This window comes from Pogona vitticeps, chromosome 2, assembly GCF_051106095.1.
Source record: "Pogona vitticeps strain Pit_001003342236 chromosome 2, PviZW2.1, whole genome shotgun sequence".
Classification (NCBI taxonomy): Eukaryota; Metazoa; Chordata; class Lepidosauria; order Squamata; family Agamidae; genus Pogona; species Pogona vitticeps.
The window spans coordinates 93,506,495-93,531,271 of record NC_135784.1 but is presented as its reverse complement, the minus strand read 5'-3'; the positions used below and the strand labels follow the sequence as shown (position 1 = coordinate 93,531,271).

At 45.7% G+C, this 24,777-nt stretch overlaps 3 protein-coding genes across 5 annotated transcripts; all 3 read left to right on the top strand.

Moving 5' to 3' along the window:
* Positions 1-34: 34 nt before the first annotated feature.
* On the top strand, positions 35-12,077 carry LOC110070299 (uncharacterized). The gene is made up of 2 exons (XM_072990040.2): positions 35-222; positions 7,400-12,077. The coding sequence occupies exon 2, from the start codon at positions 7,649-7,651 to the stop codon at positions 9,644-9,646; it is 1,998 nt and encodes a 665-aa protein (XP_072846141.2). The 5' UTR covers positions 35-222; positions 7,400-7,648; the 3' UTR covers positions 9,647-12,077.
* Positions 12,078-12,860: 783 nt separating this feature from the next.
* Positions 12,861-19,643, top strand: LOC144586807 (uncharacterized). 3 transcript variants are annotated; one of them, XM_078385624.1, is made up of 2 exons: positions 12,861-12,885; positions 17,319-19,643. In XM_078385624.1, the coding sequence occupies exon 2, from the start codon at positions 17,422-17,424 to the stop codon at positions 17,806-17,808; it is 387 nt and encodes a 128-aa protein (XP_078241750.1). In that variant the 5' UTR covers positions 12,861-12,885; positions 17,319-17,421; the 3' UTR covers positions 17,809-19,643. The 3 variants fall into 3 exon arrangements, with proteins under 3 accessions (XP_078241750.1, XP_078241752.1, XP_078241749.1); XM_078385626.1 differs by lacking the exon at positions 12,861-12,885 and adding an exon at positions 13,002-13,143 and having other exon boundaries at positions 17,322-19,643; XM_078385623.1 differs by lacking the exon at positions 12,861-12,885 and adding an exon at positions 13,002-13,143.
* On the top strand, positions 17,847-19,643 carry LOC144586225 (uncharacterized; the record flags this gene model as incomplete). Its single annotated transcript, XM_078384057.1, has 1 exon — positions 17,847-19,643. A coding segment is annotated over one exon (357 nt), but the record flags the coding sequence as incomplete, so codon positions are not given.
* Positions 19,644-24,777: the final 5,134 nt, after the last annotated feature.

Sequence of the window (24,777 nt, the reverse complement as noted above, 5' to 3'; positions counted from 1 at the left end):
CAGGCTGCCCTCCAAGCCCCACCCATGGCTCATCTGTGCGCACGCGCGAGATCCCCTTCACAGGGTGCCCGGCGCCCTCTCCCTCCCGCGCATGCGCTCCTCTTCCCCCACACAGAGGGGGAGCATGGGTCAGCCAGTGAGGGGCGGGCTGTGGCGCGTGTGCAGTTGAGAAGTTGGCCAGAAGGTCTCCCCTCAGAGAAGGCGGTTTTAGTGGCCCTTCTGGTAAGTAGCCCCCCTCCCCCCCCCGTCCCCAGGAGAGTGGGGTTTGGGGGGGGCTGAGTTTCCCCCAACAGGTTTCAGGATCGCGGGAGGCCTAAAACGTCCCTTCAAGGTAGAGCCTGGCCCGGAGGGGGGGGAGAGGGAGGTGGAGGTGGAAGGGACCCCCCCCCGCGTTGTGGAGGCCGCCCGGGGCAGGGACTCGCCCGGAAAAGCGACCAAACCCCCTCCAGGCTCTCCCCTCCCCCCCTTGGCGCTCAAGTCCGGCGGTTGGAGAAAGGCGGGGGGGGCTCTGGAGGGGGGGGCGACGGTGGCCTGCGGGGGCCCTTTGGAGAGAAAAGAGGAGGTATGCACAAACTCGGGGGGGGGGAGAGATCGTTGGCCCCTCATGACCTCCCCTCCCCCTCTCCTCTCTCTCCATTCTCTGTGGGGGGGGAGGAAGAGAGGACCCTAGAGCTATGGAGGCGGAAGAGGCGCTGCTCTAACAGGAAGCGGAAGCCCCCGGAGGTCGCCCCCCTCCTCCCTCCCTCTCCTTCTCCCCCCCACCTCTATGGGGCTCCGAGGATCTTCCCCCCCCAATCAGGTCTTGGCAGGAGGTGGGAAACGGCGGGGGCAATTTCATTTTTCGGGGGGGGGGGCGGTAGAACGAAAGGGGGCGGCGTGGGGACAAAGGAACAGAAGGAGGGCAGTAGGGAGGGACTGGAGTGAGCCAAACCTGTGAAGGCAGCCACGGTGCTGGCAGTGGATCCGGTGCCGCCTCCACCGCCAGACGATCCCGCTCTTTCTGCATGCCACCTCTCGTCTTCCTCCCTCAGGGGAGCACCGGGTGTGGATCGGGTGGAAGGGTCTCTCGGGTCCCCATCCTCGCCCGGCGAAGCGCTGCCTCATACCCTGGTGGGGAGGGAGAGACGAGCCCCGTTTGTCCATCCTGCCTTCCCGCCAACCTTCCCACCCATTGCAAGGGAAGTGCAGAGAGAAATGGGTCGGCTTGGGATGGCGCGGCAGGATTTCTAGGGACAGGGCTGGCTCGGGTCATCCTGGTTGGGTGGGAATTTGGCAGCTTTTCCGGCTTTTCTTGTTTTCCCTGTTTTGGCTTGCTGGCGGTCAGGGGGAAGAAAGTTCACCTGGCCGACTTTAAATGGCTTTGAGGAACGTCAGACTTGAGATCTTCCCCTGTCTTCTGTACACATGGCTGTGATGTGCCTTTATGTGTAAATCCTTTGGGAGAGAAAGCTCTCAAATTGAACTGAGAGTGCTGAGGGCAAAATCCACGGGGCTGTCCTAGAGAGACATAAGCAAACACACTGCAGAAAGTCAGCCCTCCTCTTTCTCCCTGAACCCTGAGGATCTGTTCAGTGGAGGTGAAAAGGGGAGCGTGTCAGTGGCTTGAGTATAACAGTTTGCTTCAAGAAGGGATTTAGACTACAACTCCCACAATCCCCTGCCCTTGGCCCACCTTCCCGCCCATTGCAACAGAAGCATGGAAAGAAACGGGTTGGTTTGGGGTGGCGTGCCATCTCTCATTGAGCTATTCAGCAGTTCAGTTGTTTATTGTTTTGTTGGGTACTTGGAAAGTTGTTTTTAAGGTAATTTGTTATGGATGTTGTTGTAACCCTCCCCCTCAAAGTAATTTGTGTGAATAAATATTGCAAAGAGTGTTAGTTACTCATTACTTTCTGACTACCGTAAAACCCTTAGGACTGTGAAGTGATTGGCATAAAATTTGAAAATTCTTCTCAAAATCTTCTGAAAAGATAATGTGAAAATGTTGCATTAAGCAACTTTCGTGTGTAGAAGGTTGCTTTGGTCAACAGACTTTTGCATTATTCTTAAAATGGTCCTTGAATTTAAAAAAAATAACCGCTACAAGGCAATATACAACCCTAATTTGCTTCTCTATTTCCTTAATACAAAGTCTACTATCTAAAGAATTTCTCTCTAACTTTGCTCTGCCTTTTCAAAAAAATTATTTTGAGACCCAAGTGGGTTGCTATCTTGAATTTAGAGTTCAGACAGGAGCAAAATCAATATTCCTTTCCTTTCAAACAAAAACTCTTATTATTCTAAGATTCTCTGATTCTTAGGATACTGTTAGGATTTAGCTGAAAAGACAAAACCAATTGCTGGCATATTATTGCCAGCAATGGCAATAATATGCCGTCGTTTAGTCGTGTCCGACTCTTTGTGACCCATGGACCAGAGCACGCCAGGCCCTCCTATCTTCCACTGCCTCCCAGAGTTGGGTCAAATTCATGATGGTTGCTTCGCAGACACTGTGCAGCCATCTCATCCTCGGTTGTCCCCTTCTCCTCTTGCCATCACACTTTCCTAACATCAAGGTTTTTTTCCAAGGAGTCTTTTCTTCTCATGAGATGCCCAAAGGATTGGAGTCTCAGCTTCAGGATCTGTCCTTCCAGTGAGCACTCAGGGTTGATTTCCCTCAGAATTGATAGGTTTGTTCTCCTTGCAGTCCAGGGGATTCTCAAGAGCCTCCTCCAGCACCACAATTCAAAGGCATCAATTCTTCGGCGGTCAGCTTTCTTTATGGTCCAGCTCTCACTTCCATACATCACGACAGGAAAAACCATACCTTTGACTATTCGGACTTTTGTTGGCAAGGTGATGTCTCTGCTTTTTAAGATGTTGTCAAGATTTGTCATCGCTTTCCTCCCAAGAAGCAGGCGTGTTTTAATTTCATGGCTGCTGTCTCCATCTGCAGTGATCATGGAGCCCAGGAAAATAAAATCTGTCACTGCCTCCATGTCTTCCCTTTCTATTTCCCAGGAGGTGATGGGACCAATGGCCATGATCTTAGTTTTTTTGATGTTGAGTTTCAGACCGTTTTTTGCACTCGTCTTTCACCCTCATTACAAGGTTCTTTAATTCCTCCTCACTTTCTGCCATCAGAGTGGTATCGTCTGCATATCGGAGGTTGTTGATATTTTTTCCATATCTAGTTCTAACTGTTGCTTCCTGTCCCACATATAGGTTTCTCAGGAGATAGATAAGGTGGTCAGGCACTCCCATTTCTTTAAGAACCTGCCATAGTTTGCTGTGGTCCACACAGTCAAAGGCTTTTGCATAGTCAATGAAGCAGAAATAGATATTTTTCTGGAACTCTCTGGCTTTCTCCATGATCCAGCGCAAGTTAGCGATTTGGTCTCTAGTTCCTCTGCCTCTTCGGAATCCAGCTTGTACTTCTGGGAGCTCTCGGTCCACATATTGCTGAAGCCTACCTTGCAGGATTTTGAGCATAACCTTGCTAGCGTGTGGCCCAGTGGTTTTTCCTACTCTCTTCAGTCTAAGCTTGAATTTTGCTATGAGAAGCTGATGATCAGAGCCGCAGTCAGCTCCAGGTCTTGTTTTTGCTGACTGTATAGAGCTTCTCCATCTTTGGCTGCAGAGAATATAATCAATCTGATTTCGATATTGCCCATCTGGTGATTTCCATGTATAGAGTCGCCTCTTGTGTTGTTGGAAAAGAGTGTTTGTGATGACCAGCTTATTCTCTTGACAAAACTCTATTAGCCTTTGTCCTGCTTCATTCTGAACTCCAAGGCCAAACTTCCCTGTTGTTCCTTTTATCTCTTGGCTGCCTACTTTAGCATTCCAGTCCCCTAGAATGAGAAGAACATCTTTCTTTGGTGTCAGTTCTAGAAGGTGTTGTAAATCTTCATAAAATTGTTCAATTTCAGTCTCCTCAGCAATGGTGGTTGGTGCATAAACCTGGATTATTGTGATGTTGAAAGGTCTGCCTTGGATTCGTATTGACATCATTCTATCATTTTTGCGATTGTATCCCATTACAGCTTTTCCCACTCTTTTGTTGACTATGAAGGCTACTCCATTCCTTCTACGGGATTTTTGCCCACAATAGTAGATATGATAATCATGTCACTTGAATTCGCCCATTCCTGTTCATTTTAGTTCACTCATGCCGAGGATGTCAATGTTTATTCTTGCCATCTCCTGTTTGACCACCTCCAGCTTCCCAAGGTTCATAGATCTTACATTCCAGGTTTCTATGCAGTATTTTTCTTTGCAGCATTGGGCTTTCCTTTCACTTCCAGGCATGTCACAATAGTAGACTCCACTGTGTCCTGTCCATCTTGGGTGTCCCTGCACGGCATAGCCCATAGCTTCTCTGAGTTACTCAAGCCCCTTTGCCACTACAAGGCAGCAATCCAGCTGACATATTATTAGTATAAAGACTAAGTCTTTTGGTTAAACTAGAATGGGCCATTAATAGTCCTGGCTATGTTTTCATCAGGATGTGGCCACAAGCCATGGAGACATATTGTTTTTAATTACCACCCTTTAGGCACATTTAAGTGTCAGAGGTAGTTTGTGGAAAATAAAGTGAAGCTTTTATCAAGCTGCATTTTTCAAGCTTTGGAATACACAGGCTTGTGTCCAGTGAGGATTTTCTTGCTGGTGGAAGGAGAAATTAGGTTGCTTCCCTACCCCAATTTCCTTTCTCCTGTGCTGTCCTCATTCTCCATTGCCACCACACCAAGCTCAGTTACCTAGCGGCCCCACCACACACTAGCCGGGCAGCTCGATTCTGGACCAGTTGCAGTCGCCGGACCGTCTTCAAAGGCAGCCCCATGTACATCGCATTTCAATAATCTATATGTTACCAGTGCGTGTGTAACTGTCATGAGACTCCGCTTGTCTAGGTAGGGCCGTAGCTGGTATAATTTCCACAGCTGAAGGAAGGCGCCTCTGGCCACCGAGTCCACCTGGGCTTCCAGAGTTAGACTGGGGTCCAGGAGCACCCCCAAGCTGTAGACCCTGTCCCTTAGGGGGAATGTAACCCCATTCAGGGCAGGGAAATGGCCCTCCAACCTGTCTGGCGAAGCACCCACTAACAGCACTTCCATCTTGTCTGGATTGAGTTTCAATTTATTAACCCTCATCCAGTCCATTATCAGGTCCAGACACGAGTTCAGCACAGAAACCGCCTCACCTGGATTGGTGGAAAACGAGAGGTAGAGCTGAGTATCGTCAGCATATTGCTGAATCCTCAGCCCAAACCTCCTGATAACCTCCCCCAGCGGTTTCATGTAGATGTTAAACAGCATGGGGGACAGTATTGACAGTGTCCAGAGGGTGGTGCTGGGGGACAGTTGCTCTGCACCATGGCATTTATGTCCAGCAGGTCCCTGGCACAAGCTTCTGGCTTTTACAGCCTCCCTCCCCTCCAAGCCAGGTGGCTGGTGTTGAAGAAGGGGTGGGGCAGCCCGAAGCAGCAGCAGGGGCCTAGTCCTGCAGGCCAAGGGAGTCCAGGTCAGAAATTCCCCCAGGACACTGTCTCTCATCCAGTGCCTGAGGGACGGCAGGTATCAGAGGCGACTCTCCCGAAGGCAGTAACGCTCATGAAAGGATCTGATGATGTTAAGGAGTTGAGGTGGACATCCAATCTTGGGAAGTATTTTAAGCAAGGCCATCCCTGCTAACCAAATCAAAGGCTTTTGTGAGATCTATGAAGGCCACAAAGAGTGGCTGTTCCCTGCATTTCTCCTGCAACTGTCTGAGGGGGAACACCATGTCAGTGGTGGATCTATTCGCTTGAAATCCGCACTGATTCTGGATAGACTCTGTCTGCAAGCACCTGGAGTCTCTTCAGCACAACATGGGCAAGCAGCTTCCCTACAACACTAAGAAGAGAGATGCCACGGTAGTTATTGCAGTCGCCCCTGTCTCCTTTGTTCTTATACAATGTGACAATGTTTGCTTTGTTTTTGAATTCTTGTTGTGCTCTGTAAAACATTTTGTGAGTCTCTTTGTATTGTACTTTTTTAACGTGGACTCCAGTTCGATATTATATTTTGATTTCTAGGTTTTATGGTTTCAATTTTTGTTGTTGTGCTCTTCGTGTAAACTTTGTGTGTGTGTGTGTGTGTGTGTGTGTAGTTGCCCTGATTTTTGTTGCTTTTCTTTGTAAAAATCTTTGTGTCTTTTTAACACTTTTTTATAGTGCGCATGAATATATTTTCCTCGAATCTTAATTTAACTTCAGAGTTTTTAAAGTACAAAGTCAACAGTATTTTGCCCCCAAATAAGGGGATAAGTGGGAATCTAGGGTTAGAAGCTTTGTCCATTTCTGCACCTTCTGGTTTTCAGCCTATGGTTCAAAGGCTGGTGAAACTGGGAACTCATGTTGGCCCCTTCCCCTAGTGGAATAGCATCTTTAACATGATGGGAGTGGTGGAATCATTTTAGCATTTAATCTTGTTTTGTTTTAGGTTTTTTTCTGAAGTTTTTAGAACTTGCCACAGTTTCCATCCGAAGTGGCACATGGAAGAGGCTGTAATTGCATTTTGGAAGGGTGTTGTTCTTAAGGTTAATGAACACAGTGGAAACTTTCCCTTTGTGTTATTTTGCTTACCCAGACAGAGTAACAAAGATGATTAGGAATGAGGAGGATGTTCCTGACATCCCCCGTCATGCAACTACGAGTCCCCTAGCCATGATGTCGAATGATAGAATCATTTGACTTTGAAGGAGGCTATCAGTCTATCAAGTCCCATCCCCTGCTCAATGCTATCATGTCCAGAAAGGAGAGAGGGGCCCAAATTAATTCCAACTGCCAACAAAATTCATAACCTCTTCATACGCCCTAGGTTGGCCGAGCCACTGACAATTTGTCATGAACTACCAAGGTCCTTCTCTGTTGGTGATCTAGTCTGCAAAATGGCTCTGCCCTTCCCTGCCTCCTCCAGCAGCTGACCACTCTGATGAGGAAACGAGACAAGGATTCTCCCCACTAAGCAAATGATTGACTGACTGCAGGAAGAGGCAAGGAAGGGCCAGCAGAGCTCCGTTCTGGATTGGCGCACTACAGAAGAAGAAGGACCCAATGTGTGGGAGAGTTTGTTTATGTGCTGCACCTATAATTCTCTGCACACATTAATTTTGTCGGGTGGGTCCCAAATTAATTCCGGCCCCTCTAAGAAAGAGTTCTATTATGTCTCACCCCTGAGGCTTCTTTTCTCAAAGCTAAATACGCCGATTTCTTTCCTTCTTTCTATGTTGGCTTTTAGTTCTCACTGCATTGTTTTCCAGTTGCTTGCAGAGTGTCTGCTTTGTAATCTCTAGAATTTTCCCTAAGATGGATGTCAAGCTGAGAGGTCTGCAGGTCCCTGGTTCCTTTTTTCATCTCTTTTTCTCTCTCCAACAGGTGATGAAGAGGACAAATAGCGAAAAAGTGAAGAAAGGATGCAGGACAACAAGAGGGAAAAGAAATCTCCAGCAGCTGCTATTGATGTTGATGCACTTCTGATCATCTGAAAAAATCAACAGGGGAAAAAGAGAGACAAAATGTTCCCTGGGCAGAAAAACATTCAAGGGAACCTCATATAACAATAGACCTGACAAAGGCCACCCAGAGGATAAAGAAAGCCAATGCATTGAACAAGGAAAGAGCATCATGATGCACAGCGATTGTACTTCACATGAAACATCCCTGAGAGGTGAGAGAAAGTACAAAGGCCTGCAGTGTGGAAAGAGCTTCAGTCAGAGCAGTAACATGAGTTCCCATCAAAGAACTCACACTGGGGAGAAACCATATAAATGCATGGAATGTGGAAAGAGCTTCAAAAAGAGCAGTAACCTGAGTTCCCATCAAAGAATTCACACTGGGGAGAAACCATATAAATGCATGGAATGTGGAAAGAGCTTCAGTGAGAGCAGTAACCTGAGTTTCCATAAAAGAACTCACACTGGGGAGAAACCATATGAATGCATGGAATGTGGAAAGAGCTTCAGTTACAGCAGTAATCTGCGTACACATCAAAGAACACACACTGGGGAGAAACCATATAAATGCTTCAAATGTGGAAAGAGCTTCAGTCACAACAGTTCCCTGAGTAACCATCAAAGAACTCACACTGGGGAGAAACCATTTAAATGCTTGGAATGTGAGAAGTGCTTCAGTAACAGCAATAACCTCAGTTCCCATCAAAGAACTCACACTGGGGAGAAACCATATAAATGCATGGAATGTGGAAAGAGCTTCAGTCAAAGCACTCACCTGATTACACATCAAAGAACTCACACTGGGGAGAAACCATATAAATGTATGGAATGTGGAAAGAGCTTCAGTCACAGCAATATCCTCAGGTTCCATCAACGAACTCACACTGGGGAGAAACCGTATAAGTGCTTGGAATGTGGAAAGAGCTTCAGTCAAAGCACTCACCTGAATTCCCATCAAAGAACTCACACTGGGGAGAAACCATATAAATGCTTGGAATGTGGGAAGACTTTCACTGACAGCAGTTCCCTCAGTTCCCATCAAAGAACTCACACTGGGGAGAAACCATATAAATGCATGGAATGTGGTAAGACTTTCACTAAGAGCAGTAATCTCAGTTCCCATCAAAGAACTCACACTGGGGAGAAACCATATAAATGCATCGAATGTGGAAAGAGCTTCAGTTACAGTAATAGCCTCAGTTTCCATCAGCTAACTCACACTGGAGAGAAACCGTATAAGTGCTTGGAATGTGGAAAGAGCTTCAGTCGTAGCAGTTACCTGAGTTGCCATCAAAGAATTCATACTGGGGAGAAACCATATAAATGCTTGGAATGTGGAAACAGCTTCAGTCGTAGCAGTTACCTGAGTTCCCATCAACAAACTCATACTGGGCAGAAACCATATAAATGCATGGAATGTGGAAAGAGTTTCAAGCAGAACAGTTCCCTCAGTTCCCATCAAAGAACTCACACTGGGGAGAAACCATATAAATGCATGGAATGTGGAAAGTCCTTCAGTCACAGCAGTTCCCTCAGTTCCCATCAAAGAACTCACACTGGAGAGAAACCATATAAATGCATGGAATGTGGGAAGAGTTTCACTGAGAGCAGTTCCCTCAGTTCCCATCAAAGAACTCACACTGGGGAGAAACCATATAAATGCATGGAATGTGGAAAGAGCTTCACTTACAGCAGTAATCTGAGTTCCCATCAACTAACTCACACTGGGGAGAAACCATATAAATGCATGGAATGTGGAAAGAGCTTCAGTCAAAGCGGTGACCTGAAGTCCCATCAAAGAACTCACATTGGGGAGAAACCATATAAATGCATGGAATGTGGAAAGAACTTCACTCAAAAATGTCATCTGAGTTCCCATCAAAGAACTCACAGTGGGGAGAAACCATATAAATGCATGGAATGTGGAAAGAGCTTCAGTCAAAGTACTCACCTGATTACACATCAAAGAACTCACAGTGGGGAGAAACCATATAAATGTATGGAATATGGGAAGAGTTTCACTGACAGCAGTGCCCTGAGTTCCCATCAAAGAACCCACAGTGAGCCTAAAATGCACTGGCCTTTTTTGCAGCAACATGAAACTGTTGGCTCTTATTTAGCTTCCGATGCACGACAATTCCCAGATCCTTCTCGTTCATTGTTTTGCTGAGCCATGTATTCCCCATCTTGTAACTGCAATTGGTTTCTTTTTCTGATGTGCAGTACTTTGCTCTTCTCCTCTTCAAATTTCATTCTATTGCTTTCAGCCGAGGGCTCCAGCCTATGAAGCTCATTTTGAATTTTTTTTCTGTCTTCCAGGATAATATTTATTTTAATTTATTTTTTTATTTATTTATTTTATGTCTATCCCGCCTATCTGGTCAGCTGAGGATAGTAATGACTACTCCACCCAATTTTGTGATATTCACAAATTTGATTAGCATTATCTGCATGTTAGATAGTGGAATAGTGACACCAATAAGAGTCACGACACAGCAGTAGTTCCACACAACTTTACTAGAGACAAGAGCAAACACACACACACACATACATATATGTTAAAAAAACCTCTCATTTAGAGGATTCCACCCCTCCTAATTACTCAGCCTCTGTGCTAATTGGGAGGAGGGAAAGTTATCCAGAAGAGATGATGTAGACTGATCTTTTCCAGTCCTCTGGTCACTGTTGAGTTTTCTAAACTTGTTGGCATATTGAATGTAGCACCTTAACAGCATCATCTTTCAAGATTTTAAATAGTTCAACTGGAATGCCATCACCTCCACTGGCCTTGTTGTTAGACAAGGTTTTTTAAGGCCCACTTTACTTCACTCTCCAGGATGTCTGGCTCCAGGTCAGCAACTACATTGTCTGGGTTGTCCGGGATATCCAAATCTTTCTGATATAATTCCTCTGTGTATTCCTGCCACCTCTTCTTGATGTCTTCTGCTTCTGTTAAGTCCCTACCATTTTTGTGCTTTATCATGTCCATCTTTTCACAAAATGTTCTTCTAATATCTCCAATTTTCCTGAACAGATCTCTGGTTTTTCCTTTTTTGTTATTTTCCTCTATTTCTTTGCATTGTTCATTTAAGAAGACCCTCTTGTCTCTCCTTGCTATTGTTTGGAAGTCTGCATTCAATTTACTATAACTTTCCCTATCTCCCTTGCATTTTGTTTCCCTTCTCCTCTCTGCTATTTCTAAGGCCTCGTTGGACAGCCACTTTGCTTTCTTGCATTTCCTTTTCTTTGGGATGTTTTTTCTTGCTGCCTCCTGGACAATGTTACGAGCCTCTATCCAAAGTTCTTCAGGCACTCTGTCCACCAAATCTAGTTCCTTAAATCTGTTCTTTACTTCCACTGTGTATTTATAAGGGATTTGGTTTAGATTATACCTGAGTGGCCCAGTGGTTTTTCCTACTCTCTTCAGTCTAAGCTTGAATTTTGCTATGAGAAGCTGATGATCAGAGCCACAATCAGCTCCAGGTCTTGTTTTTGCTGACTGTATAGAGTTACTCCATCTTTGGCTGCAGAGAATATAATCAATCTGATTTCAATATTTCCCATCTGGTGATTTCCATGTATAGAGTCGTCTCTTGTGTTGTTGGAAAAGAGTGTTTGTGATGACCAGCTTATTCTCTTGACAAAACTCTATTAGCCTTTGTCCTGCTTCATTCTGAACTCCAAGGCCAAACTTCCCTGTTGTTCCTTTTATCTCTTGGCTCCCTACTTTAGCATTCCAGTCCCCTAGAATGAGAAGAACATCTTTCTTTGGTGTCAGTATTGACATCATTCTATCATTTTTGAGATTGTATCCCATTACAGCTTTTCCCACTCTTTTGTTGACTATGAGGGCTACTCCATTCCTTCTATGGGATTCTTGCCCACAATAGTAGATATGATAATCATCTGACTTGAATTCGCCCATTCCTGTCCATTTTAGTTCACTGATGCCCAGGATGTCAATGTTTAAGTGGTTCGCTTACCGATCTTCGCTTTGCGACCCGCCGATCAGCTGGTCGGCGGGTCCAAAATGGCCGCCGGAACAGCCGAAATGGCCACGCACAGCGTTTTCGCGCCCTCGGTAAACGAGGGGACGGCGCAAAAATGCTGTGCGCGGCCATTTTGGCTGTTCCGGCGGCAATTTTGCCCCTCCGACCAGCTGATCTGCGGTCTGGCTGCGGCTGAAATGGCCGCGCGCAGCGTTTTCGCGCCATCCCCTCGCTTACCGAGGGCATGAAAACGGTTGCCGGACCCGGAAAAGCATCGTTGTACGGTGAGTTTTTGACCATTTGGAACACATTAAACGTTTAATGCATTCCAAAGGCTTTTTTTTGATCCGTACAGCGATGCTTTCGCACAGCGAGGGTTAATCCGGAACGGATTAACCTCGCTGTGCGAGGCACCACTGTATTTATCCAGGCCTTTCCTCCAGGCAATTCTTGATTTCTCTTTTCTCTATTTTACTGCTGTTGCTGTTTGATTATTGTGTATTTGTCTATGTTTTTATTATCTGATTTTATATTGGAAGCCGCCTAGAGTGGTCCGGTCGGCCAGATAGGCGGGGTATAAATCAAATAAATAAATAAATATTCTCACATCTACCTTTGACTATCTAGCTGTTTCTCTAAGTCCTGACTAACTGAAATCCTAACTCTAACCCTAACTCATCCCTAACTGAAAAACTCACACACCCCTCCTCACTTCCTTTTCTGAGGGGTCGCCCCAGCCACCGTCCTCCTCCTCCTCTGGCTCCACCCAGGGAAGAACAATGGAGACCCAGTGAGAACTCACTCCTCCTGCGCGTCACCTGTTGCTGGGTGGAAGCCCTCGAGAGCTGGTCTCCTTGGGAGTCCCCCTGCCCTATTATCGTGGAGTCTAGGGGGGGGTTGCCTGGCAACCCGGAGACTCGCAGTGGAGAGGTTCTGTTTCCGCCCAGAAGACAAGGGAGACCCAAATGAGAGCTTGCTCCTCCTCTTGCCCCTTACACACCTGTCTCCGGGCAGAAGCCAATCCCTCTGGAAGGCCTCCTTTCTCTCCTGGAGGGAAACTTTGGGCAAATCCCCTCAGAGGAGGCTCCCCTCCCGCTCGCCTCAGTATCCCTTCCTGAGGGGGAAATAGGGACCAACCCCCCCCTCCAGGCCCCGCCCCCTCTGCTCTTCCCCCCCCACCAGAGGACGGTTGGTCCCTGACACGCCTGCGCCCTTTGGGGCTTTCTCTTCCTCCCCCCGCCCTTTCCCCCTCCCCTCCCCCCCTCAAGGCCGGCGGTTGGAGAGAAGGAAGGAAGGAAGGCGGGGGGGCTGGAGGGGGGCCCTTTGGAGAGAAAAGAAGAGACGCCCCTCCCCCTTCCCCCGAAGTCCCTGGCCCCCTCCCTCCGTGATGAACAACCCCCCCGTCTCTCCTTGGCCTCAGGTATGCACAAACTGGGGGGGAGAAGTCGCCGGCCCCTCATGACCTCCCTTCCCCCCTCTTCTTCTCTCTCTCTCTCTCTCTCTCTCTCTCTCTGCGGGGGGGGTGAAAGCTGGGGGGGGAGAGAGGACCCTAGAGCTATGAAGGCGGAAGAGGCGCTGCTCTACCAGGAAGCGGAAGCCCCAGAGGTCGCCCCCCCCCTCCCTCCCTCTGCTTCCCCCCATCTCTATGGGGCTCCGAGGATCTTCCCTCCCCAATCAGGTCTGGGCAGGAGGTGGGAAACGGCGGGGGGGGGGGTGAGTTGGCGAAAAGGGAGGGAGGGAGAGCAGTGGGGGGGGAGAGACGGAGGGGGGGTCATTTCCCCTGAAGAAAAGGGAAAAGGAACCCAGATGGCAAATCTCCCCCAAGGCTGGCCTTTTGCTTCTTCTGGGTCCCCCGCCCTCTGTGTGGGGGGAGGGAGGCTGCTTTGGGGGGGAAAGAGGAGCCCAGATCCCCCTCCGAGCAAGGCACCCTTGGGGGCGGGGTGGTGGTCGGTCCAGGGTTTTCCTACGTGGTGACACTGGCTGCAGGTCTTGGGGGGGGGGGACAAGACCGATCAGGTTGCAAGGAGGAAGAGGAAGGGGGGCTGCAAAAGTGGGAGGAAGCAAGGAGGGGTGGGGTACCAAAATGACGTTTGCAGGTTAGGGGCCTGATCTAGGCTCCTGGGGGGGAAGGAGACCAGGACGCTGCATATGTGGGGGGGCAGAGATGGAGAGGGGGTCATTTCCCCCCCAAAAGAGAAAAGGCACACACACCCCGCACACACAGCCTCCCTTCGGTCAAGGCTGGTCTTTCCCTTCTTCTGCGTCCCCTCCAACAAAGGCACAAACATGCCAAAGCCGGGGGGTCTGATCCCATGCTGTGGGTGGAGAGGCTCAGCGTCCGGTGGGGGGGCCAGGCAGTGTCCAGCCGGGGGGGAGGAGTTGAGATCATGACAGGACGTATGAGGAACTAGGCAGGCAAGACGTGTCAGCAAAGGCTCTTTGAAACAAGCCTTTTCGTGTTGGGGGGGGGAAGTTCTTTCAACCTCCCTCAGGGCCTGCCAGGCTTCAGCGCCTGTGAGAGTTAGTGCATTTTGGGGGTGGGTGGTGTGGTAAAAGCGTTCCTTAGAACTGCCTTTACACGAAACAGAGAGGGATTCAGAATGATTAGTCCCTAATGCCAGCAAAACCGGGTCCGGTAATTTTGCTCTAGGCGACTTCACACTCCTTCACCCAAGTCTGTCTCGATTTTAAATAAACAATCTGGAAGGTCTGCTCTTCCTCTTTTTACTTTAGGACCCTCTTTTGGTAATATGGTAATGTGGCCAGATCAAAACAATCTTAGTCAAAAATATCCAATTTACTACTGTAGCATGGTCTAAACAAGGAGACAGCTTACAGACAATTTGTCTTTTTATATTTTATTACAAAAGATAACATTTCAACAAGCTTAGTTTAATGTCATTTAGTATTTCCAAAATAACCTCCAGCCTTAGCCACCAGTTATTTCCTCTATAAAATGAAAACAATAAAATGTCTAACTAGATCTTAAATAAGCATTCTTACGCAATCCTTTGGATTAAAGTTCTGTCGGCTGCAATTCGCTCGGTGCCCTCTCTCTCCCTTCCATCTCTTCTCCGGTCCTTCTCCTTTCGTCTCTCTTCGCCCATCTTTCTTAAATTAAGAAGTTATGTCCTTGTCCATCGGAGTTGAGATAAGATAAGGGTCAGCTTGCTCTTCTTAACTTTTTTTTTCTTTAGCCGGAGAAGAACTGACCTTGTACATTTTCTCTCTAATTAGCACCTGGGCATAAGCAGATTTCTAGCTTTTCGTTGCAGTTCTGAACTAAATCCTATGAAATACAATCCTATTCTATTTTCATAATCAAATTCATGACAGGTGGGTAACTGTTTCTGCAAAAATTCCCAAGTGCCAAACAAATCTAAACCCCTCTTAACACCACTGTCTCATCCACGCATGGAGACCCCTGAGCTCTGCCTGTCTGAAGACACCCAGCTCTACATCTCCTTTTCTCCAACCACAGTGGAGGCCGTTCTGTCCCTTCAGTGCTGTCTGGAAGCTGTACTGCAATGGATACAGGAGAATGGACTGAGGCTCAACCCGGACAAGATGGAACTCCTGAGGGTAGTTGGCCCCTCCATCGGTGGTTTGGGAAACTCCCTCTCTTTTGGGGGAGTGACTCTCGCCGTGAAGAGTGAGATTCGCAGTTTGGGGGGGGTCTATCTGGATCCAGCACTCACCATGGTCCGCTCTGCCTATTTGCATCTGTGGTGGATTGCCCAGCTGTGTCCTTCTCTTGATGTTGATGTGCTCACCACTCTGGTCCGTGCGCTTGTAGTCTCGAGATTAGACTACTGCAATGCGCTCTCCATGGGGCTACCTTTGAGATTCATGCGGAAGTTTCAAATGGTGCAGAATGCAGCGGTCAGACTTCTGAGTGGGATGATAATATATCAGCATATTCTTCCCATTCTGGCTGCCTTGTATTGGCTGCCCGTTCATTTCCGCATTGATTTCAAAGTGTTAATGATGACATATAAAGTTCTAAATTGTTCATGACCTTGATATCTAGCAGAACGTCTCCTACCACCTAGATCTACCCAAATCACTCATTCTATCCAGGAAGGGTGGCTGAGGGACCTAACACAGAGCGAGGTTGGAGAGAAAGAACAAGAAACCAGGCCTTCTTGGCACTGGCCCCTCGCCTTTGGAACAGTCTCCCCTCCCAGATCTGTCTGGTTCCCTTGCTGGGTGTTTTTAAGAGCAAACGTAAGACCTGGCTCTTTAGTCAGGCTTTCCCTCCTGTCATCGCTTGAAATTTTTTCCTCCATCGTGAACTATATTACTATAGTTTTTTATTTTATTATACAGTGGTGCCTCAGAAGACGATTTTAATTCGTTCTGCGAAAATCGTTGTCTTGTGAAAAAATTGTCTTGTGAGGTTCCCTATGGGAACCTCGGAAGACAAATGAAATTTACAGTATTTGTCTTGCAAGGCATCGATCTTGAAAAAAAAGTCTTGTGAAGCACAGCCATAGAAAAAACCATATTGTGAGGCACCATAGGGATTGAAAAAACCAATTGTCTTGCAGGTTTTTTGTCCCCCAAGGCAATCGTCTTGCGAGGCACCACTGTGTTCTTTTTATTCCTTTATTATTGTTAGCTGCCAGAGTAGACTTTGGTCCAGATGGGTGGGTATAAATGTAACAAATAAATACATAAATTGCTGGCCCTGTGCGTTTAAGAGGTAGCACTTCCAGGAACAATACCTTTGAGGTACAGTAGTATCTCATTTTATGTACACCTTGGTTTACATATTTCTGATTTACGAATGGAAACCAGTTCGAAATAATGCCTCGGTTTAAATGTCTTTTCCCCCATTTCGTTCACTTTGTGAAGGAAGTTTCCCTGTGCCTGGAGGTTTGTATCAGCACCACTATCACTATGGCAACCTGAGTTCCGATTTATGTATTTTTCGTAAACTGAAGTACTACTGTAATACGCAGCATTTAGAATTTGTTATATTTAATTTAGCTGTGGGTCAAATACCTTCTGAATGTCAATGTTTAAATTTTTCCTTTTATTCTCACAGATGTGGTTTATCAAATTCTTTCCTCCCCCCCTTTCCATACACATTGGTTTAGGTACCTAATTCTGGAGCCAGACGTTCAGAGTTCACTTCCTTTCTAGCTCGGCAGTTCTAAGATTCTATTAACTGAGTACCTATTTCCCTGACCATCTCTGCTTCCTATCCTGTTTTCAGAAATTCCTGATGATTCCGTACCCATAATAGCATTTTATAAATTCTGCATCACATCCCTTTCGTGGACCCGTCTTTTCTCTTTGCCCTCTGAATAATAATCTCGGCGGAATTTGTCAGTTCCCGGCATCTACCACTAACGTCTCTTTACCAGTCCTCTAATCTAATAATCTAGCTGCATTCATCCAGTTTTACACTTCCTTTCTAACACTGTCCTTCCCCTCCCCTTTCTTATTCATTTTTGCTTTAAAATCCTTTAATTCAATTATTTGTTTCCCCCTTTTTTCAGCTTTGAGATTTCCTTTCTAATCTTCTGGAAACTTAAGTACAATCATTGGGGAGAATTTGAGAAGGAAAATAGTTAATGTAATTTGAATTTGATGAACTTACTTGGGTGTGGAAATGATCCTCCCTTCTTGACTCCTCCCTCCAAAAGGTCCCTCACTGTAGAGCCCTTCCAACCTCAAGCCCAAAGGAACATCCTCCGGTCTGGCATCATCCCCTCCCTGGTTCTCTTCCCTCGCCTATTTGGCTGTCTTTCCTTCCTACTCCGTGACTCAGACGGAGCCTGAACACATCATTCCTTATTCCTGCAGATTTTGGAAGTGATTGTTTCTCTTCTTTTTCTAATCTAGCAGATGATGAACAGGAAAAGAAGAATTGCCCAGCAACATCTGGGGCAACCTTGGCAGGAACTCAAAATCAAACACGAAAACAGAAAACAAAACAGAAATAGCCATGCCTGGACTTAACCCGAAAGGAGTGATGCAGGGGAGAAACCACATAAATGCATGTCACCTCAGTAGACATCAAAGAACACATGAAGGGAAGAAAATGTATCCATATATGGAATGTGGAAAGAGCTTCAGTCACAATAGTAATCTTAGGAAACATAAAAGAACTCACACCGGGGAGAAACCAGATAAATGTATGGATTGTGGAAAGAGCTTCAGTCATAGTGGTGCACTTAAGTTACATCAAAGAATTCACAGTGGGGAAAAACCCCATAAATGCATGGAATGTGGAAAGAGCTTTAGTCAGAGTTGTAACCTTAAGTTCCATCAAAGGATTCACACTGGGGAGAAACCACATAAATGCATGGAATGTGGAAAGACCTTTAGTTAGAGTGGTGACGTTAGGAATCATGAAAAAACTCATAGTGGGGAGAAACCATATACTGTAAATGCATAGAATGTGGAAAGACCTTTAGTCGTAGTAGTAATCTTAAGTTACATCAAAGGATTCACACTGGAGAGAAATCGTTTAAATGCATAGAATGTGGAAAGACCCTTAGTCGGAGTGGTCAGCTTAGGTCACATGAAAGGACTCACACTGGGGAGAAACCACATAAATGCATGGAATGTGGGAAGAGCTTTAGTTGGAGTGGTCAGCTTAGGTGGAATCAAAGGATTCACACTGGGGAGAAACGATATAAATGCATGGAATGTGGAAAGAGCTTTACTCAGAGTGGTCAGCTTAGGTCACTTCAAAGGATTCACACTGGGGGGAAAAACGTTTAAATGCATGGAATGTGGAATGAGCTTTAGTTGGAGTGGTCAGGTTAGGTCGCATGAAAGGACTCACACTGGGGAGAAACCACATAAATGCATGGAATGTGGAAAGAGCTTCAGTCAGAGCTCCTGATAAGGAACTGATTCAGTTTTGTGCTGGTTTTCACCGGGAAGAATAAACAACCAAATGCTGACGTAATGCAAAACAAAGAGAAAAAATGGAGTGCATTTTGAAGTGCCACTTCTCATGTGGTTCACTTTTATCATTAATTAACAGATATCACAAAATAGACGTGGAACCATGTGCTTATAAAATGAGAATAAGCATATATTGTGCAATGGAAGCTTTTACAAAATTAGTGTAAAAAGAGAAAAGGGCAGATGTACTAAGGCTAACTGATGAAAGAAAAAGCATGTAGTGAAGAGAGAAGCTGTCATTTGTTGTATAAGTCCTTATCATCCTAAATAATAATAGTAATTGAATTTTAAAGAGGGTAACAATGAATTTGTTTTCTCTATATTTTGTAAACGAATATATGTACATTCTTTATTATTTATGAAGAATGAGGCATTTCTGTGCTATTCTATTGATAGTATACTGCTTTGTAATGGCAGGGATTTTTTGGGAGGAGTGGAAATTTTGCTTTTTCAAGCTCTGTTCTCTTCGGGCCCTCGACTGCACTGGGTGGAGGTGACCAAATCCTTTGATCCTTCACATCTGAGCTTCTCGGAGGCTGGAAAACCCAATCCTTGGGAAGATTTGGTTTTGCTGACTGATGCAGAATAAAGGAATATAAATATTGGGAGAGACCTCCCACAAACTATTAGAAAGGAACTGAGAACCGTAGATTTTTGGTTTCATGGAGTACAACAGACGGTGGAACTGATGCCGGGTGAAAGTCCTTGGAAGAGCAGGAAGATAACTGTGAGGCAGTGACAGCCAGCAATGGAATTTACACATGGCTGGGTGACAACAAAATTTTCTGTGCGTTAACACACTTACTGCCAAATAGTGCTCGTTTTTTACTTTGTTTATATTTATTTTTAAAGTTTTAATACTTTTGCATGTCTTTCATTGAAAATGATAAGCTTTTTTTCCTTTTTATCATTGTATTCTTAGGAAGTTTGCAGTGTTCTCAAGATTTATTCTCTGTCTTTCTAGATTATGAGCTCCAGTTTTTTAATGTGTTTGTATTTTAGATTGAAACACATCTTAAATTTTCCCTATTATCTAAATTTAAATTCCGGCATTTTTTTACAAGGTGCAATGATGTGTTTTAAGTAAGCCTGCAGTTTTTGCATAACTGTATGACGCTTGGATTTGAAGATCTGTTCCTACAGTTTTTTCCTCACGCCTGTAAGAGTGCCTTACATAAGTTTTTGAAATTAGTATATTTAAGTATGGAGTCTAGAGATGATGTAATAAATGGACTTTTACAGAATTAACAAGTTTTGGAATTGGCTGGAATCATTGCAACAATGAAAAGACTTCTTATGAACTACCCACCTTGTCACTGGTTGTCTGTATGAGGGAGAAAGTCGTTCTATACCTATCCTGAGAGTTAATGCATTTCGGGTTGTAACTCTTTCGGCAACCGGCTAGCACGTTTGGGGGGGCAGAAATGACAGGACGAAGCTATTCTGGTGAAGAAATACCTTTCCGGGTCACCAGAGTTGTTCACTCTGACAGGAAGATTTCCGTAGCTCAAGGGAAGCCGTGGTGATTCATCTCTGAACGGGAGTCGCTGCCTGTTTCTGTCAGCCTTTAGGACGGATGAAGGAAAGGGAGGTCAGCCTCGGGAAAGCTGATTTCTCGAACGCCCGTCTGCTCTGTGGCTCTTTTGCGTGGGAGATGCTCTTTCTCCTTTTTTAAACCAACACTTCCACACACAACTGCCCGTTTGCCTTTTAAAACCCATAAGACTGTTTCTAACATTCTGGGCGACCTTAGGCCCTCTGACCAGGAGGAAAGGGGGCTACGAAGACTTCCTAAATTCTGAAGAAAGAAACAGGTATGTTTGCTTAGCCTGGTTGCCTAGGCAGGACAAAGAAATCAAGGACCCAAGGCTGCACAGAATGTTTAAAAACAGGAAAATTGCTGAGCTGGAGAAGTTGAGTTTGTTGCCTTCAAAACATGCTAAAGTGACTGATGGGCAGCCGGAGCCTGATGAACAATTAATTAAGACCGAGGTTGTAAACTCTGAAAGTGGGGTGGGGGGAGGTAGTGCTGCCTGCTCAGGCAGAGGTTTCTGCCTCCAAGCCCGGCCATTTTTTCTGGATGTTTCTGTTGGGCGCAGAAGAGTGACCCTTCTCTGCAGTCTCAAAGGGATCCGGCTGAATCTGGTTTGCCTTCCCCCTCCGGGTTGGCTTGGGCTGCAAGGGGACTTTCGTACGGGGAATCTGCCCAGGAATGCCGTTTGGATTTGGAACAAAAGCATCAGCTTGTCATCCCAAAGCCTTACCGAGAAAAGGTGTTTACAATGTCCACAAAATCCGTTCACCCATGAACTTTGGTCTAAATCAGTGGTTCTTAACGTGGGCGATAATGCCCCCCAGGGGGCGATTTCATTTTTCAGGGGGGCGGTAAAACGAAAAGGGGCGGTGTGGGGGCGCTGGAGCAGAAGGGGGGCGGTAGGGGGGCGCTGGAGCAAGCCAAACCTGTGAAGATGGCTGCAGCCATTTTACAGTGTGCATGAATATATATTTTCCTACAATTTTAATTTAGTTTCAGACTTTTTGTCTTGAAATTTTTAGTTCCTGCATTTGTTTTTTGCCCTTTTTATATTTCATCTTGTGTCTTAAAATTCACTTGCAACTAAATCATTAAATGTTACTTTTTGGGGGGGGGCATTTCATTTTCTTGGAATTTAATTTTGTTTTCAGGGGTCATTGGAGTTAAGTGTCTTAAATAAATAAATAAATAAATAAATAAATAAATAAATAAATAAATAAATAAATAAATAAATAAATAAAATATATCATCACCGCGGGGAGGGGGGCGATGATAACTTCCTCAATGGCTCAAGGGGGCGTTTCTTTCAAAAAGGTTAAGAACCACTGGTCTAAATTTCAAATTCCACCAAAGAGCTAACTACCTGGAAAACCTAATCACAAGGGTGGAGGATGGGGTTTCATCTTTACTACTTCCTCGTCTCAATATGCTGGTATTAAGTCTCCATTGTAATGGTTTTTTTTATAGGTCTGGACCTTCAGTGTAACTGTGCAGTGGTCAAATATTGTCCTAGGTAATATTTGTGTTTCTTGTACGTTGTCTATGCATGTTCTAGGGATCCAGCATGCATCAATTCTTGACCATGATTGGTGTCTATTTGAGTAGAAGGTATAGTGTCTGGATTTGGGACAGCTGGTTCTCCATGCTTCTATCAGTTCTAATTCATTTGCCAATAGGAGAAATGTTTTGGGGACTAATGTATATTTTTCTTTTTTATCGGCTTTCTTATCTCTATCAAAGACTGCATTAAAGTCCCCTACAATACAGCACTCCTCATACTCTCTTACTCTTGTTTCCTTATACAATTTTTCAAAAAAGGCTTTGTGATTATCATTGGGAGCATAGAAGTTAATGATCAATATCCTCTCATTTCCCTTAGAGACCTCAACCATAATTATTATTCCATCTTCAGAAGCATATATTAATTTTGGTTGGAGTGTTTATTTTACATAAATTGCAACTCCTCTCTTCTTTTTCCCTTCCACATTGGATGCTGAAAATAATATTCCCAGCCTTTTATTTTCCATTAGTTTTTCCTCTACTCTCCTAATGTGTGTTTCTTGTAGGCATATCAAATCCATTTCCAGTTTTTGCAGATAGTAGAACACTGTACGCCTTTTTCGGGGTGAATTGAGACTGTGGGTGTTTAATGTACATAATTTCCATTCACCCTTAGACATCTTCAGTTTCTTTACCACCTTTGTCTTTCTCTCTTTGTTTTCTTCTTGTGGTCAGTGGGCTCACAGTCTTTAGTGAAATTATTGCTCCTGCATCCTCTAATCCTTCTTCCGATTCTAAATCTTCTACTTGTGTTTCCCCCTCCTCTTCTCTCTCCATTTCTGGGGTCCTTTTTGTCAGTCTTTCCTCTTCTACCGCTTTCTCCTTGTCTCCAAATTGGTTTAAAAATTGTTCAACCTTCATGATAGAATTTATATAATACCTTTTTGCTAGGAACTCAAATATTAGTCCTTCTAGGATTAACCATCTGTAAGTAATTGTATTTGTTCTTTAAAAACATGCGGCTGCCATGTTTGCTGCCCGGTAAGCGAGGAAAGGGCGCAAAAACACTGCGGGTGGCCATTTTATTTATCTGGCAGCCATTTTGGAACTGCTGATCAGCAGTTTTAAAACATCGCTATGCGATCGCTTTTGTGATCGCAAAAACCTCATCACTATGCAGATTCGTCATTAAACAAATCGCTTGTTATGCGGGGCACCACTGTATGCAGTTTTTATGAATCTAATTTGGATCTCTCTTGGGAGATGGTTTTTTTTTTTGATAAATTGTGAAGAAATTATTCTGACCCCGTCTGTTTCTGCTGCTGGACTTCCTTTCCCCAACTTTGGTTTAGCAGACATTTTTTAAAATATATACATAGAAACCTTTATATATCAATTCATCAGTAGTCTTCCCAAATACCTACTCCCTCCTCCTTACACAGGTTTAAGTAATCTAGTATATATATTAGATTACTTAAACCTGTGTAAGGAGCGAGGGGGGAAGTAGATATATATATTTTTTAAATTGATTTTTTGTCTGACTTACCACGTATTGGGAGATCTTTATCTGCTGGTTAACTGATTTGTGACTGGGTTTGCACAGCTCTTAGGGACGTGGTGGCGCTGCAAGCTAAACTGCAGAAGCCTGTGCTGCAGGGTCAGAAGACCAGCAGTCGTAAGATCAAATCCACGTGACGGAGTGAGCGCCCGTCGCTTGTCCCAGCTCCCGCCAACCTAGTGGTTTGAAAGCATGCAAACGCAAGTAGATAAATAGGGACCACCTTGGTGGGAAGGTAACAGCGTTCCGTGTCTAAGTCGCACTGGCCATGTGACCACGGAAGATTGTCTTCGGACAAAACACTGGTTCTATGGCTTGGAAACAGGAATGAGCACCGCCCCCTAGAGTCGAACACGACTGGACAAAAATTGTCAAGGGGAACCTTTACCTTTACCTTGCACAGCTCTGGTTGAAAGCTGGTCCACTGCTGCCACCAGGGCCATAGACACGATCACGCCCAAACGCCCCTTCTGGTGCAGAACTCGCTCGGTGCCCTGATTTAACCAGGAGCTTCGAGCGATGAAGTGACACAGGAGAAGGCTAGAGCGTAGGTGGAGGAAGTGCCCGACGGATTATAATTGGATAGCTGTCGGTCGCTACTAACCTTTACCTGTCTTAAGTTAAAGGCTGCTTGTCGATCTTACTTCGCTAACCAGATAAGCGAAGCGTCCAACCAGCAGGCGGAGCTATTCCGTATAGTGCGCGACCTATCCGGAATTGGTCTGAGTGATGGGCCTCCCCCTAGTTTTTCGCCTGACCCATTTGCAGCCTTTTAAAAATCTAAAGTGGAGGCCATCCGCCAGGACCTCTCTCCTTTTTTGAACACAGTGAGTCAAGCAGAGATGTCCAGCGCTCCGTCTTGCCTGGTAACCCTTGACTCCTTTCAGCCTGTTACGCCTGATTCTGTGGCCAAGGTACTTGACTGCTGCTGAGCCACCACTCCTCCTTGCCTGGCCTGGCTAATCAAAGCAGCCAGGCCAATAACAACACAATGGGCAACTGAAATAATAAATAATAAATGGGTCTTTCCTTGAGAACAGGTTTCCCTCTGCCTTCAAGAAGACACTCATTAGGCCCATAAGAAAGAAACCTAGTTTGGCGGCGGACGAAATTGGCAATTATAGGCCCGTCGCCAATGTTTCTTTCATGTGCAAAGTGGTGGACAGGGTGGTGGCTGACCAGCTTCAGGCTCTCTTGGAGGGTTCATCAGGGGTGTGGGGCTTCGTGTCATCAGTATGCTGATGACACACAGCTCTACATCTCCTTTCTTCCAACTGCAGGTGATGCTGTCCTGTCCCTCCAGCGCTGCCTGGGGCCGTACTGCAATGGTTGCAGGAGAACGGGCTGAGACTCAACCCGGACAAGACGGAGGTTCTGAGGGTGGGTGCCCCCACTATTGGTGGTGTGGGTGACTCTCATTTGGGGGGTGGCCCTTGCCACCAAGAATGGGGTTCACAAACTGGGGGTACATCTGGACCCGATGCTCACCATGGAAACACAGGTGGCATCGGTGGTCCGTACCGCCTTTTTCCACCTTTGACAGATAGCCCAGCTGTGGCCCTATCTTGATGTGGGGGCCCTCACTACTTTAGTGCATCTGCTCGTAACCTCGAGATTAGACCACTGTAAAGCGCTCTACGTGGGGCTACCTTTGAAGTTGATGCGGAAACTCCAGGGGGTGCAGAACGCGGTGGCCAGACTCCTAAGTGGAGTGAGAAAATACCATCACATCTACCCTACTCTGGCCACGCTGCATTGGCTGCCCATCCGGTTCCGCATCGACTTCAAAGTTC

What these genes read in the sequence shown, in the direction of transcription:
- LOC110070299 (XM_072990040.2), top strand. Translation starts at nt 7,649, where the DNA reads ATGATGCACAGCGATTGTACTTCACATGAAACATCCCTGAGAGGTGAG.
- LOC144586807 (XM_078385624.1), top strand. Translation starts at nt 17,422, where the DNA reads ATGCCTGGACTTAACCCGAAAGGAGTGATGCAGGGGAGAAACCACATA.